Genomic DNA, 17,329 nt, shown 5'->3' on the forward strand with positions numbered 1-17,329 from the left:
ATTGCATGTTCATTTAGGCTCTGCAAATGCTAATTAATGCTAATATTTAGAATTTTCATTACAGTAGTCTTGTTTCTGCCATTTCCAATAGGTCCATTATACAGAAAACCAATACTACAGACGATAAACAAATCAAACAAATTTTAAGAGGATGGTATAGAACCCATTTTTTTTTTTTTTTTTTAATTCAACCTCCTGGAATGTGTATATTTTAAAAACACATCCATTTAATAAGCCATTACCTGGAAAAAACATGGGATCTTGACATAGAATCTCTGAGGATTATATGCATTACAGTTTAACTGCATCATGGAAATTAACAAAATTAAATGTATGGTTTTAAACTTATAATACTATTAATTAGTTTAAATATAAGTTTACAATTCTAGAGCAGTTTAAAGAAAATCGAAAATCAAGGCAAAAAATCATCAGTTCGTTTTAGTATGTAGATTTGCTTTTAAAATGCTCTAAAAAGTCATACAAGAAATTGAGGTTATCAGTGCTGATAATTCATGTAGAGATATAGCTGGATAAACTACGGATCTTTGGTTGTCCTCTATAAAATGAACATTACAGTACATAGAGAAGACAGCATGGATGGATGAACGCGAAATAACAAGATAATAAATGTGTTAAAAACTGGATTACACAGTATATACGGTGTAACTAAAAACACCACAAGCATAGGGATACCAAAACAAGTGACTGCATATGGATATTGATTGAAAATAAATAAATAAAGGCACAATAGAACAATTACAAAATAAATACAGGGAGGACAATACAGAGGTATAGGGAAGCATGCAAGGGCAGTTCAATTTCAGCAAAGTGTTATTAAAAGTGTGTGCCAAGCGGAGAGGTAACCTTTGGCTGGTGTAAACCTAAGGAGATTGACAGATGGATAGGTGGAACACATGCTTGCTGTGCAGAGAAGATAGATAGATAGATAGACAAAGATAGACAGAAAAGATAGACAGACAGATAGCTCACACAGTACTTACAATTGGCTAGGTCTTTTGCCCTGCGTTCTTGCCCCTTGATGGGCCCTTGCAGCAAGCTCTTCAAGCTCACCATCCCCGACCCTGGGACTCCGATAGGAGGCGTAGGATGCAGCTGTTGGCCCTGTAGCTTCTCGTTGCCAACCAGCTGGGCTGTTGGCCGTGCCATCTCCACTGACAGTTTGCACGTCAATGAAAAGTAGATGTAGGATGTAATGATAATCACAAATGGTACTTGTGTTCTCCTCTCCGGGATACAATCTCTTCTTCAATCCACACAGGTTGGCAAAGAAAAAAAAAAATAATGCCTCTTGTCAGAAAGAACTTGCAAGGAAAATTGAAAAAAGAAAAATAACCAAAGCAAAAAGCAATATAATGCAGGACCCCAGCTCAGCACGTCAGAGTGGATGGCTGCTGGCATAGGATGCACTGACCGGTGTTCTTGCAAAGGGGACAAGATAGAAGTTCCCCCATTTCCTAATCAATGGAAAACTGTTTTTGTTATTTTCTTATTTTCCTCTATGGCAGTGAGAATAAAGGAGGAGCCTGCAGCAGCTACATCCATGAAACGAGACTTTTCCAGCAGCCAATCACCTCGGGAGTTTGCAGCCTTTTTTTTTTTCTGTGCACCATTTATTTATTTATTTCGGCTAACCCTTTATTTTAGCAGCTCGCTCCATGAGCGCCTGTGTGTGTGTATTTGTGTTTTCCAAGTTTCACTGGGATAGTCATGTGGCAGTGACATGGGGAGAGGCAGGTGGACCCTGACCTATTTTTGTCCAATCGCAAACCGGCTAGGAGGGGCTTGACCCAGTTATGGCCAATCGGCAGCGTGGAGGGGCGTGTCTAGGAGAGTTAGGTACACATGGACGGGCATGTGTCACCTGGCTGTGCTCTCTGGGACGCTGATTAGAAGGGAGAGAGGGAGAGAGCTGATTATATGTGTGTGCTAGCACGAGTGTTTGTTGTTCTCCTTAAAGGGACACTGACTCAACTAGTAGCTAGCGGGATGGACTGAAGCACGCAGCTTATGTGCTCATCAAGACACGTTTTATAGAGTCTGGGTACTAACAGACATTAGTGCAGTTGTACCAGAGCTGGGTAAATAGGTCTTTTCGAGATCTTCCAAAAGTATATGTTATATTATCTACAGTTTGGGTTTGAAAATAAAGAATACATTTTTTTTTTAACATTTAGAGCTGTACTTGAAGGATTAAAATTCACAGACAGCAGTATATTACGGCATATGTTGATCAATTTCTAGGTAGGAGTGCAAAAGGCTTTGAGATGTGCTGTAGCGCATAACAACCAATATTTCGTTTTGAGTAATCTGTGCCAACCTGGGCATGGCTCTGTCCCTCACCCATCTGCTCATGCTTATCTGCCACCAATGGTGATCAATCTGCAGACACAGCATGTCAGTATCTCTCCTCCTTATCCTGCCACCTGTCTAGGGACTGAGCAATCAATAGGCTGATCAGGCTGCAGCCTGAGACGCAGGATCCTGTGGGGTGTGTGCAGGGCCGGATTAACGGAATGGAGGCCCCTGGGCTAAGGGGGCCCCCATTCCCCCGTGAGCCCCCCCCCCGTCATCAGACTGGCCCCCCTGTTAGCCGACCCCCCCCCCCCCCCCCCCCCCCCAAGCACTTGCCTTCTCCTGTCACTGCAGTCCTCCTTCCGCGGCGCGCTGTAAGCTGCTTACTGAGGAGATCTCGTGACACTCTCGCGAGATCTCCTCAGTAAGGAGATTACTGAGCGCCGGAGAAGGAGGACTGCAGTGACAGAGCTCAGCATTGATCGGGCCGGGGGCGCCCACCCCTGTCCCGATCAATAATTCTGCTGAGCTCTGTCAAGGGCCCCCTGGATGCCCGAGGCCCCTGGGCTGTAGCCCAGTTAGACCTCGGGTTAATCCGGCCCTGGGTGTGTGTGTCACCATCGGAATTATTATTTTTTTTTTTTACCACACCATATCCCCCCCCCCCCACCCCCACAATCAGCTGGATTAAGGCTTTAGGGGCCCAGGGCACTTAAGACAGGGGGGGCCCTATTATGTAGCATGGTTATCATTTTAAACAAATAAATACTGTGTGCACTACAGTTAGGTTCACGCAGCTCTGCCTTCACGAGCAGTACACAATGAAGCGGGACATACCTCCCAACTGTCCTAAGCGAGACAGTCACCCAAATTCGGGACTGTCCTACCAGATTTAGGACAGTTGCCAGACTGTCCTGCTTTCTCCTACCTGTTCTTGTCACTGTCACCACTTGTAGCTGCTGGTTACTTTAGCTCATTTGCTGGTTGTCTGGATCCTGGAATACTGGAGGCCCTATTTGGGAAAAAAAAATGGGTATATAAAATTTTGAAAACTGCAAACAGTCCCAATATTAAATTAATAGCACTCATGTTTTATAATTAGGCCTTCCCCCAGCCCCAACATTAAAATAATAATATTCTCATTTGCTAAATAGATCTCTTTCCCTCCAACCAACCCTGACAGTAGATAGCAAACACATTTAATATATAAACCTATTTCCCTCCCTCCAAACAGCCCCAACAATAATTTAAATAGCATTTACATTTAACAAATACTACCATTTCCCACAACAATCCCAGGCATTAAATAAATCATAATAAATAGACCTCATTCTCCCCAAACAGCCCCACAATCAGTTAATAGCTCACCAGTCCAGCATTAAATTAAAGGTCCAATTACTCCATCTTAAATTCATAGGACCCACTATTAAATTAAATAGCCCCACCATCACCACACATATAAAATAGCACCCAATAATTAGCATTATATTAAGACCCCCACCCCCCACACACACACTACATTCATTCACTGGCCCCCCCACACACACACAGTGCATTCATTCACTGGCCCCCACACACACAGTGCATTCATTCACTGGCACACACACACACACACACAGTGCATTCATTCACTGCCCCCCCACACACACACAGTGCATTCATTTATTGCCCCCCCCCACACACAGTGCATTCATTTACTGCCCCCCCACACACACAGTGCATTCATTCATTGGCCCCTACACACACACACACACACACAGTGCATTCATTCACTGCCCCCCCCCCACACACAGTGCATTCATTCACTGGCCCCCACACACGCACACACACAGTGCATTCATTCACTGGCCCCCACACACACACAGTGCATTCATTTACTGCCCCCGAGTCTTGGGAGCCCATGAACCTGTCACCAGTTCACTGTTTGTCCTTCCTTGGACCATTTTTGTTGTAAAATTACCACTGCATCCTGGGAACACTCCCACAAGACCTGCCGTTTTGGAGATGTTCTCACCCAGTCATCTAGCCATCACAATTTGGTTGCTCACATCCTTACGCTTGTACATTTTTCCTGATTCCAACACATCAACTTAAAGAACTGACTGTTCACTTGCTGCCTAATATGTCCCACCCTTTGACAGGTGCCATTGTAACGAGATAATCAATGTTACTCACTTCACTTGTCAGTGGTTTTAATGTGGCTGATCAGTGTATGTATACAATGAAGGAAGATGCCAGGGTGGTGGAGTAATATGCTTAATGAAGTATGTTGTTTTTGAATTGCACCTAGCTGTCAATGCAGCGTCTTGACCATTCGGTTGGTTAAGTCTAACTGTACTGTAAACCCATGCATCTAAGGGTAGGAGCAAAGCGGATACTTGTTGATTTCAGAATATTGGCAATATTCAGGGCTCAAACAGGTTATTTGATAATTGATTTGTAGTCAGTAATGGAGTGTGCCTATTAATAGTATGGATGATTGTACTAGTGCTTAATGTTATTTAGCAGGAACAAACGCAGGATTTGTAGAAGGGGGTTTCCACACCACACCACCAGTGGGCGTGACCAGCATGCATGGGGGCGTGGCTTTAATTTTAGACAGTGCTTGGCTGCTCTTCAACTCTTCCTATCCCCATAATATACATGGGAAATGCTGCGTGCACTACTGTTAGGTGCACACAGCTCTCCCTTTTCAAGCAGAGCTATGTGAAGCGGGAGCAGGGTCCAGCCACCTCAATTATATAGTGCCCCAGGCTTGGAGGGGGATTTCCAGGCACTAGAAACCCCCCCCCTCGGTTTGCCTATGTTTAGGGCCTTTAATGTATGTGCATATAGTGCATACAATCTGCTTACTGATGTTAGGTACAGTGTGGAACTAAACTTCATTCTACAGTGTGATAGGGAAAAAAACAGAGGTAATATAACTATGTACGTACTGAGCTCCTGAGACCAACAGCTGTACCACCCCCGAAATGAATAGCACAATGGAGGTAGCAGCAGTCATCTGGCGAAAGGGAGGTAATCACCTCTTAGCCAGAATGACTTTATCAGGCTGTATCGTTGTGATGAAACCAGTTCAATATCACCTTAACCAACCTGTCCATAATTTTTCACAAAATATGGAGTATAAAAACATGCACCTTTATAACCCTGTTATTGTTTCACAGACTCCAAAAGTGCAAGTGCAGTGTCTTATTACATGGGGATATTGGGACATTGTAGCCATGCCTATATAGCTGACTTTTGCAGTATGTGTTACTCAATGTAAAAATTAATATTGTTGATAATTGTAATGATATTTGTTACACATGTCCTTAAATTGAAGCCAGGTGGGTTATGGATAAGAATCAGATGGATACAGTACCAGGATACAGATGAGGGGGCTGTAGCTGCCTTTATACCCCCCTCCTTTCTCTATAGGAAGTCCTGATCAGCTGAGAGCTACTTCTGGCTGTAAAAGCTTGTAAAGGGTTAATACTGGGTGTGTCTTAATCATCTTAGCCTTGCCTCTTAATTAACCTGAGTATGTCCCCATTGTCTCTATTCAGACACCTTGGAGTGAGCCCAACAGGGAAACAAGGGGTTTATTGGGGTGAGAAGGGACAGCCATGTAACAGCCCCTTTTGACAGACAGCCACTCTTAGGGGATCCTATTTATTCTAAGGCCAACCATGACCCAGCTCCTAGAGCGTGGGGAAACTACAGGGTATAGAGAAAAGAGTGAGACACAGGGAAGGTTGTTGCTGTGTTTGTTTTGATCCTGGGTAGAGCTCAAGTGTTGACATCTAGACTTCTGCTGGACTGAGCATCTTTCTGGCATATCTGCAGCTCAGAAGAACTCTGTGGGTCTTGTGGGTGTTAAAAAGAAAAACAAGAAAAAAAATGTACTCATGTGATTATGGCGTCCCTCTTCCCTGCTCCGTTCACACTGACTTTTGGGCGTAACGTCATCAAGTCACGCCCCCGACATTCAGTGAGTAGCGGCGCAGAGAGGAGCCTGCAAGCAAGTCAGAAGAGAAGTAAAGAGATGAAAGAAGTCAATAAAAAAGGTAAGTAAAGGAACGGAGGCAAGGCGAGAAAAGAAGAAAAGCGCAGTGTGAGGAAAAAGGGGCAAAGAAAGGCACAGTGTGATTGAAAAAAAGGGGGGGGGAGAAAGGCACGGTGTGATTGAGAAAAGGGGGAGAGAAAGGCACGGTGTGATTGAAAAGGGGGGTGGGAGGCACAGGTGTGAATGGGAAAAGAGGGTGGGCGAAAGGCATGGTGTGATTGAAAAAAAGGGGGCAGGAGAAAGGCACGGTGTGATTGAGAAAAGGGGGGGAGAAAGGCACGGTGTGATTGAGAAAAGGGGGAGAGAAAGGCACGGTGTGATTGAAAAGGGGGGTGGGAGGCACAGGTGTGAATGGGAAAAGAGGGTGGGCGAAAGGCATGTTGTGATTGAAAAAAAGGGGTAGAAAGGCACGGTGTGATTGAAACAAGTGGGGAAGAAAGGCACAATGCGATTAAAAAAAAGAGGGGGAGCAGCATGGCACAGTGCGATGAAGGGGGGCCAGGTGAAAGGGGGAAAAGCAGCATGAAGGGCGCAGTGTGATCATAAGGGGACACAGCGTTGTGATAATGAAGAGGCACAGTGTGATGATAAGGGGGCACTGCATGGTGATGATGGAAGGGCACAGTAATGTGTGTGTGATGGCACAGGGGCCTTGTGGCAATGTAGTGTGTGTGAGGTAGGTGGTGGCTAATTAATGGGTGCTATTTTGTTTGTGGGGCGATGGTGTGGTAATTTAATAGTGGGGACTACTCATTTAAGATTGGGTTGTTTTGGGGACTGTTGAATGTGGGGGTGAGTTTGGGAAGAATGAGGTCTCTTTATTAAATGTGACTATGAATTATTTAATGGCAGTGATGATTGCGGGAAATAGGTATATTTATGAAATGTAAATACTATTAATATATTGCTGGGGCTGTTTGCAGGGAGGGAAATAGGTTAATTTATTAAATGGGAATACTATTATTTTAATGTTGGGGCTGGAGAAACTCCTAATTATTACTCGTGGTTGCTATTGATTTAACGCCGAGGCTGGTTTGAATTTTCTAAATGTACCCTTTTTTTCCCCAAATAGGGCCCCCAACATTCCAGGATCCAGACAAGCCGCACCTAAACAAACCAGCAGTCACAGGTGGTGAAAGTGACTATAACAGGTAGGAGAGAGCATGAGAGTCTGTGAAATGTTGTGATTCGTGTGGGACAATCAGAATTTTTGGTTACTGTTCTGCCCAATGTAAGGGGCAGGCCAAGATTGTTAACTCTTTATATACACACTGCATTCTTTATATACTACACTATGGTGCTAGCAGGGCCGGATTAAGGGAATGGAGGCCCCTGGGCTAAGGGGCCCTCCATTCCCCGCGAGGCCCCCAATGTGAGCCGTCCGCCGCGAAGACCCCCCCCAAGCACTTTCCTGTCAGTGCAGTCCTCCGTCCCGGCGCGCTGTAAGCTCCTTACTGAGGAGATCTCGGGAGAGTTCATGAACTCTCGCGAGATCTCCTCAGTAAGCAGACTACAGCGCGCCGGGACGGAGGACTGCACTGATAGTACTCAGCAGCATCGATCGGGCCGGGGGCGCCCCCGCCCCCGACCGATCAATAATGCTGCTGAGGAGTTTGAAGGGCCCCCTGGATGCCCGAGGCCCCTGGGCTATAGCCCAGTTAGACCTCGGGTTAATCCGGCCCTGGGTGCTAGATGTCCTGAAAGTCAGGAGTGCACAACAATGCAGGTTTTTTTTTCTGTAGGAGGGTGGTCTAGCATTTTTCACCTGCTAGTCATGCCCCAATGATGCATAGCCACGCCCCCAATCGTATGAGTACATCCATGCTCAACTATAAGGTCCCATGAAGTTGTTGTACCGGGGCCCTGAATTCCTCTTGGCAACCCTGCCTAGAAGAACTGGGTATGTTTCCCTGGCAGAGTAAGGCACCCCCCTGGGTGTGTATAAATGGGCCAGATAAACCTGGTATATTCACAATTGTATATGGACATTTACAAGTGCATGAAAAGTAAGTGCACTACTGTGGTTTTGTGTATGAATATTAAAACTGGTAATACTATTTAGGTAAATATGTTTTTTACCCTTTGACCTATAATTCCACACTATTGGGAGAAGGAGAGATACAGGATTAAATTCAATTCCTTGCGTTGTTCTAAAGAACAACACGGGGCGTGCTTCATTACCGTTAGTACGGGCGTTTTAACACAGATTTCTGCTCGCAGCTCATGGAGATGCAAAAATCAGCATTGAAATTACCATACTAACGGTAATAATGCACATCAATTACCGTAGTAACAGTGATGATGCATGCCTTGCGTTCTAAAGAACAATGCAGAGAATTGAATCTCTCACATGGACACCTTATACGGAAACTCAGCAGAGAACACATAGAGATTTGAAACAACTCAGTAAAGATCACACTTAGCAGCAAGCAAGAATGATCATGCATTATTGTAAGTGCATACGTAAAGAATCTGTTTGTACTGAAATCCTACAGTACTTCACTATGTTATACTTTTTTCCATCTCTTTGCATGTTATGTTGTAAATGGAGCTGATGTAATTACATAAGGAACAAAGAGGATTAAATGAGACTGTTTTGGAGGAATTGCTTTCACCTGGGACATTATTGAAAAAGACTACATATTGTACCAATCAAGGACTTGCAATTTTTAAAGACATGTTCACTTGACAATTGATATACTTAATTTATTCATAATTTTGTTACTCCAGTGTCTATTTTGGCTTAGACATGTATGCAAATCAACATCGTTTAAAATCCCACAGCAAGTTTATTTTAGGAATACAGCAACATTAAGCACTTGCACCATCATCCATACTACTAATAGACACACTCCGTTACTACCTACCACATTTATCAAACAGCCTGTTTGAGTGCTGAGGAATTTTGACAATATTCAGTTATTTAAGTCTGTTTGCCTAAATTCCAGGTAAGTACCTGCTTATCTAACTACCCTGTGAATAGAAAAAAACAATCCAATTCAGTTTGAGTAAGATATCAGATGAAGCCACAATAAATTCATTTTCTTTCACTAATTGCTGTGCACAATGCTGGTTACTACAATAGAGGAATTTCCACTTATTGTTAACGGAGATTTCAGGCCATATATCACCAACAGAGGTCGTCACGGACCATTCCGGAGGCACTTTGCAGCACATTACTAAGAATTTGAATTCCCCCATTGTACAAGGATATGCGCTAAATATAGTTTAATGTTTTCTTTATGGGCAAACAAACATTTTAGAATGTGTCTGTCTACCCTTTTGCATTCTTTCTATCATTTTCGACCCTCCAGATCTAGTCATGCCCCTAATTATATAATACCACTTGTATAATTCTACAAATAATATTGTTGCACTAACTAATAAAATAATATAATATTGCGCGGGCTACACCTAGATTTCTACTAAAGCACATGGGTTTGCAGAGGAATATGGTAGTATTTGCGGAGGGACAGAAGATTGCACAGGGGAAGGTAGTCATTAGGCGGTGTTAGGATATTGCTTTCTAAGTTGAGAGTAGGTGCACTGATGCATCTACTTTCGTAGAGCAATGAAAAAACAGGATTTATTTTTGCAGAGTGAGATTATTAAAATAGGACTAAGGTAAGGGCAGAACTACAGTGGGGGAGGTAAGTGGGCCGACAATGCTAGGTTGCTCTTCTTTAGAACCAGTGCCGGCACCAGACCACTCATGTTCTGAAGACATCGGCGATATGCTCTATTGAAAGAAGAGCAAAGCGCCCAGGAGGCTACAGTGCCGTCGCTACTCAAATTTTACTATGGGGACCAGCAATGCTCTGCACACCCCTGGAGAGAGGGCACATTTTCACTCCCTAAAAGTGTTAGGAACCCCTCCAGCCGGCACAACATAACCCAGAGTCTACTCTGCCAATCAGGTGTTCACTGGAGCCCCTGATGGTGGGGACAGACTGGGCTGCAGACTGACAGAGGGTCGTGAAGTGTGTACCGGCTGGGGAGAACCCAGGCAAGCGGAGTGAGGTCCACGCAGAGGTCAAGGGCCGGCAGCAGGTAGCAAGTCCAGTTAACAAGTCGGGGTCAAGGGTCACAGGCAAACAAGAGATACGGTAACAGGCCAAAGGTCAGGGTCACGGGATACACAAGCGAAGTCCAAAGCCAAGGGTCATACACGAGAGGTCAGCAGAATACAATAGACTGGAACAGGAACAAGCAGGTCAGCAGACTGAGGAACAGAAGCTATAAACGGCAATGAGGTAGCAGACCTCATTGCCTTAAATAGTAAGCCCAGCCAATCGGAGCCTAGCTCTGGCAATATCCAGCCCCCTTGCACCTAATAATTAATTAGCCCGCAGGCAAGTAATACACTAAGCGCATGCGCCCGGCTACTCACCGCCGGGACGCAGCGCTGAAGCGTCCATCCGTTGCCCCGGCAACGGCCGGGTTATGGGCGGAAGTGACGTCCCGGTCGCCATAGCGACGGCCGGAATGTGGGTAAGTGAGTCGCGGCGGCTGGGTACCGCCGCGGCTCGTAACAGTACCCCCCCTTGAGGAGGGGTCGAGGGGCCCCGACATCCAGGTTTTCTTGGGAATCTCCTGAAAAACTCCTTCAATTGCTTAGGGGCATGGAGTTGTCTCCGCGGAACCCAAGACCGCTCTTCTAACCCGCGGTTCCTCCACTGCACCAGGAAGTGCATCTGCCCTTGCAATTTTTTGGAATCCAGGATCCTTTGGACCACATATCTTAGTGGTTTATTCGAATTTCTTCCAGGCACACTTGAAGATTGGCTAGGATACAGTACCGGCTTCAACAATGAACAATGAAATGTGTTGGGGATCCTTAACGAAACCGGAATTTTTAACCTGAATGCTACGGAATTAACCTTCTTGATAATGGAGAATGGCCCGATGAACTTAGGGCCCAACTTTTTGCAAGGCTGTCTGAGCTTGATATTTTTTGTAGAGAGCCATACTTTCTGGCCCACCTTGAGAGAGCAGATGGTACGGTGGCGGTCAGAATTTTTTTTTGCAGCAAATGAAGCTCGTCTCAAAGATGAGTGTACCTTCGTCCAGATAAGTCTGAGGTCTCTGGCAGTGGAGCGGGTCTCCTGGATACTAGCAGATTTGAGTGAGTATAAGGAGTTGGATCTGGGGTGAAAGCCATAATTGCAAAAAAATTGAGAGATTTTGGTGGATGAGTGGCACGAGTTATTACAAGCAAATTCCGCCCAGGGTAACAAGGAGGACCAGTTATCATGGAATTCTGATGTGTAGCATCTTAAAAATTGCTCTAAGGCCTGGTTAACCCTTTCGGTTTGCCCGTTTGACTGAGGGTGGTATGCGGATGACAAGCTGATTTTAATTCCGAGTAGGGTACAGAAGGATTTCCAGAATTGTGCAATGAATTGTGATCCATGGTCAGAAACGATATCAGAAGGAAGTCCATGGAGACGGAAAATATGTTGTATGAAGAGAATGGCTAGATCTCGAGCAGTAGGAAGCCGGATTAGTGGAATGAAATGTGCCATTTTGCTGAAGCGGTCTACCACGACCCAAATGGTATTGTGTCCCGCAGAAGGTGGTAAATCAACAATAAAGTCCATGGACAAATGTGTCCAAGGTTTTGCAGGAGCGGCCAACGGAACCAACTGACCTACCGGGCAAAACCTGGGAACTTTGTTCCTGGCACAAACTTCACAAGACGTGACTCTTGACGTCGGCAGACAGTGATGGCCACCATACAGTACGGGAAAGGATTTCCAATGTTTTGAAGACTCCAGGGTGTCCAGCAGACTGATTATTGTGTGCTTCGGCAAGGACTGCCTTTCTTAGATGAACAGGAACAAACAAGCATCCTACCGGAGTATTGTCAGGAGCCAACCTCTGGAACCTTTGTAAGGTACAGCTCAAATCTTGAGTTAATCCAGCATGGATCATAGACACAGGAACAATAGGTTCTGGACTAGTGACCGGAGCATGATGTGCCAGGAAACTTCTGGACAGGGCGTCCGCTTGAATATTTTTAGAACCAGGACGATAGGTGACAATAAAGTTAAACCGAGTGAAGAACAGCGACCAACGAGCCTGTCAGGGGTTCAGACGTTTGGCTGACTCTATATACTGCAGATTCTTATGATCCATTATAACGGAGATCTGGTGTGCAGCTCCTTCCAACCAGTGTCACCATTCCTCAAAGGCCCACTTAATTGCCAGCAATTCTCGGTTTCCCACGTCATAGTTGGTTTCCGCTGAGGAAAACTGACGGGAAAAAAAGGCACATGGATGTAAGCGGTGGGTCTGGGGATCTTTTTGTGACAAGATGGCCCCAGCACCGACGTCAGAGGCATCTACCTCAAGAATAAATGGTACCTTAGGATCCGGGTGTCTGAGGACCTGAGCAGACACAAAAGCTTTCTTCAGGGTTTCGAATGCAGTTATTGCCTGTTGTGACCAAACAGCTGGATCACCTCCTTTGCGGGTCAAGGTGACGATAGGAGCCACGATATCAGCCAAACCGCCAATAAATCTCCTGTAATAATTGGCGAATCCCAGGAATCTCTGGACCGCCTTGAGGTTATTCGGTTGTACCCAATCCAGGATTGCTTGGACCTTGGTTGGGTCCATGGAGAAACCTTCTGCGGAGATTATATAGCCCAGGAAGGATACCTTCTGGACCTCAAACTCGCATTTCTCGAGTTTAGCGTAGAGGTGATGTTCCCACAATTTCTGTAGGACTTGTCTGACATGACCCTGGTGCACAGACAACGATTTTGAATATATGAGGATGTCATCTAAGTAGACAACAACAAAGTGTCCCAGGAACTCACGTAACACCTCATTAATCAAATCCTGGAATACGGCAGGAGCATTACTAAGGCCAAACAGCATGACCAGATATTCATAGTGGCCCGAGAGTGTGTTGAATGCCGTCTTCCACTCATCACCTGCTCTAATACGTATGAGATTATAGGCACCATGAAGATCAATTTTTGTGAAGATAGTTGCCCCTCTTAATTGATCAAAAAGTACGGAGATGAGAGGAAGGGGATAGGTGTTCTTAACCGTAATAAGGTTCAGCCCCCGATAATCGATACAGGGTCTGAGTCCACCGTCCTTCTTGGACACAAAGAAGCACCCTGCTCCTACTGGGGACTTGGATGGCCTGATGAAGCTTTTCTCCAAGTTTTCGTCAAAATACTCTTGCATGGATTTGGTCTCTGGACTGGAGAGAGAGCACAGGCGTCACTTGGGTAATTTAGAGCCCGTAATGAGCTCAATAGCACAGTCGAAATCCCGGTGCGGTGGTAGAGTGTCAGCAGCCTTTTTGGAGAAAACATCCCAGTAGTCATGATACTGTGAAGGAAGCTGCTCTGGAATAGACTGAATCACACGCAGAGGTAGTGTCAAGCAAGACTGTGTACAACGAGAGCTCCACTGGACAATGTCTCCTTTTACCCAATCCATGACGGGGTTATGGCGAGATAGCCAGGGGTGGCCCAGAATTAAAGGAACCGACGGACATTCGATAAGACGGAAGACTATGGATTTCGAATGGAGAGCGCCAATGTTCAACTGTAGTGGTGGGGTCTCCCAAGTAATCTTGCCGCCTGGCAACGGACTACTGTCTAAGCCACATACCGTAATGGCAGATTGGAGTTTAATCCGTGGAATCCCAGCAGAGCGGGCAAACCCGATGTCAAGGAAGTTGCCAGCGGCTCCACTGTTAATGAAGGCCGATAGTTTCACAGGACGAGCACTGAACGTGAGCTGTGCAGGAATCAATACAGCATTTTTCGGGGAAACAATCTGCAGACCTAGGTGAACTCTCCCCTCGTTCCCTAGGCATGCTCATTTCCCGGCTTATTTGGGCAGGAACGGGAAAAGTGGCTATTTGTGCCACAATAGAGACATACACATGTAGCGTGGCATACTGAGTGCAATCGGCCAATAAAACAATATTAACCAATATACTTTCGTTCATCCAATTAAACGACTTCGACAGTTCCACCCTTTGATAGTATAATAAACTGTCACCTTAAAGATGTTATATGCAGGATCTCAGTACCACGTTTCATTGCTATGTAATGCAAGTCCCCCTTGGGGTATGACCATGCTGTTTGTAGATCTAAACAAGTTATCATAAGAGAGAGTCTTAATCCTCAAAACGACTTCTTCTTTTACTATAGACCGTACACTTCTGGAGCTTGGAGATAACCTTTTGTATGCCCTTCAAGGGTGCAATAAAACATGTAATACATTATTTGGAAAGGTGCAGAGTACAATAGAACATGTATCAGTTATACAGAATACTCTACTACAGTTCTTTAAGTTTAACAGATTCATCCGTTCAACGCATGTCTTTAAGCTCAGAATACATTTAAACACTTCATGTTCATCAATAACATCATCCTATGTCTATCAATAATGTCATATACAATCTTCTTCAGCTTGCGTTAATATACACACTTCTAATAATGTCATCAGTTCTTTTCATCAACACTTGTGGGCGGGCTATTGTCTTTTCGTTCTTCCCAGTCTCCCAATACTCAGGTTTCTTTGTACATGAATTAGTGATCGGCTTGCAAACTATTGGGAGACTCCAGACTAAGGGACCTAGGTGTTGTACTTTTCCCCTAGTGACCTCCCACCCATAATTCGGGTATCTCAAGAATATTTAGTGGAAAGAGAACTAATCCTATTTGATATAATCACTGAGGCACGTGAGAGCACGCCCAGCCCTTTGTTTGGTCTAAAACCTTACCCTCCCAAGAATGATAATCATTCTCAAGGATGCCTGCTCAAGTCCGAATATTACTGGACTGGCATCGCTGGGTGTACCTCTTTTTAACTATGTGGTCAACGTACTTACGGACGTAATGCTACTCAGACAATAGCCCCACGCACTTTCTCCAAGCTCCAGGGTTTCCAAATTTTCCTTTACCCCTGAATTGAATAGAGTAATTTCCTGGACCGATTATGCTACTAACTTCTCCTTCATCCCCAATTCCTCAATATCATTACCTGAACCAGCCTCTGTCACCTGCTAATAATTAAAAGAATCGGTCGTCCTGAGAAGAGAATGAAATGAGAAAAACACAGAACAGGAAAAACTACAACTTCATGATGGACAGCTGTCTTAGCCTTTGGCTCAGTGCTACTAACTGCATTCGAGGCCTTCCAGAACAGATTCATGAGTGCCCTTGGACCCTTCTCTGAGGGTTGGCCCCTCTGCAGTGGGTGAAATGGGCACCAGTGTGTCTCTGCTACCCTTGAAGTCGTGATGCTGGTAGCCTACACCTGGTACCTGTTTGTCAAATAACCTGAGCCTAAGAACTTTACTGTTCCACATCTTACTCTCCCGGTCCAACATCCTGACAGTTAGTGTTTCTTTTCAGGAAACAGTGTTTTGGACGTTCTCGGTTGCTGTCTCACCATTTACCTCCTCTCAAAGCCTAAGCTAGCCTCTCAGTTACAATCTCATCTCAAGAGGGGTCAAGAACATTTCAAAAGACAACAGGTTAAGAGGCTGCCTAGGAGTGATATTGATAGCGGGGAAGGACTAGTGGCCAGAGCTATCAGCCACTTCAATCAAGTTCCAACTCTCATTCTATTTAATTCGTTCTACCGTGTCCCATTACTTTATGTTCACACTGGTTTGTGGCTAATCGAAAGTATGTAATTTGTTACCACTACTCATACATTATACATCTATTATCAATAACATGAATACCCCTATCACCTATTTTAACTCTAGAGCTATCACATTGAATAACAAAAGCTTTGAGTATGACACAGTAATACATTATTAGACACATTTCAATACACCTTTACCTAGACATATTTTATCGGTACACCAGTGTATACTTGAGGATCCTGCAAGGTGGTTATTGGATGACGCAGATTTGTTTCACCTGGATAAATTCTTCAGGTAACCCAAATCTTCATATATTAACCAATATGTGTATGCGTGCATGTGTGTGTGTGTGTGTGTGTTCACATTTTAAAACTAAAACAATACAATGAAAAATAAAACAAAACATAGATTTGTTAGCTGTCACATAAAACCCTGCTGTCTATTTGACAGCTATGTTCGCCCTGGCGTGATAGCTATGTATGGTCGTGTGTGTAAGTGTGGACTTTACTAGCAGCTACTTCAGTTGGTAACTGTGTCACTGTGTAAAGTCCTCTATGTAGTGTCCTACTCATGTGCTGGTATTGCTATAAAAAAAAGATTTTTCAGTCAACTCAACATCGCCCCCTAGACTAGAAAAATGTTGAAGGCCAATGTATATCAATCGATTTTTCCTTTGCCAACTCACATGCCATTCTCAGTACCTCACATTCAGCTACTTAACTAAGTGAGAAAGACAAAGGGGGTCTATTTCTATAACACTTTCTTAAAATATATCAGTATCCAGTACATGTCAGTTTAACAGTAAAAAATATAAAACACGAAAATTCTACATTTTCTAGGGTTTTCACATTATGTCATATCTTGTGGCACAAATCCTACTCCAATGTTCTACACAGAGATGCATATCTGTATGTCTACCCTCCAGCAATCTCCTAACCACCCTTTGTGCATACATATAAAGGCACATTTTTGTACAGGAGGCATTCAACAAAAAAAGAAAAGAAAACAAAAACAGATATGCAGTCTATAAAACGTGAATCGTATTTCCACAACAAAACTTTTTGCTTAATATTAGCAGCTTCTATACACATAACACCAAACCCCTGACTGTTTCTGTAACTCATGTCAATCTAGTGTGTATATCCCTGAGTTTGTCTTATGAGAAAAAAATATGTCTTAAATGTCTTTTCGTATCTATACATGAGCAGAGAGAGAGAGAGAAAGATAGAGAGATACTAGCATAGATGTAAAGAATGAAAAATAAGAAAGCAATGAATAATAGAAATACAAAGCTTTGAATACAAGGGTTTGAAAACAAACATACATGCAGAAAGGGA

The 17,329-nt window shown here is 44.2% G+C and overlaps 1 protein-coding gene across 2 annotated transcripts in view; it reads right to left on the reverse strand.

Moving 5' to 3' along the window:
* DBP (D-box binding PAR bZIP transcription factor) overlaps positions 1-4,394 on the reverse strand; it is a 47,355-nt gene extending 42,961 nt beyond the window's left edge. For both annotated transcript variants that reach the window (XM_075189820.1, XM_075189819.1), the window contains exons 1-2: positions 4,328-4,394; positions 1,002-1,264 (exon numbers count right to left, since the gene is read on the reverse strand). In XM_075189820.1, the coding sequence (XP_075045921.1) occupies positions 1,002-1,264; positions 4,328-4,335 (271 nt within the window). In that variant the 5' untranslated portion in view covers positions 4,336-4,394. The remainder of the gene's footprint in view (positions 1-1,001; positions 1,265-4,327) is intronic.
* Between the last annotated feature and the right edge of the window lie 12,935 nt (positions 4,395-17,329).

Source organism: Mixophyes fleayi, chromosome 11 (assembly GCF_038048845.1).
Source record: "Mixophyes fleayi isolate aMixFle1 chromosome 11, aMixFle1.hap1, whole genome shotgun sequence".
In the NCBI taxonomy this organism is placed as follows: Eukaryota; Metazoa; Chordata; class Amphibia; order Anura; family Limnodynastidae; genus Mixophyes; species Mixophyes fleayi.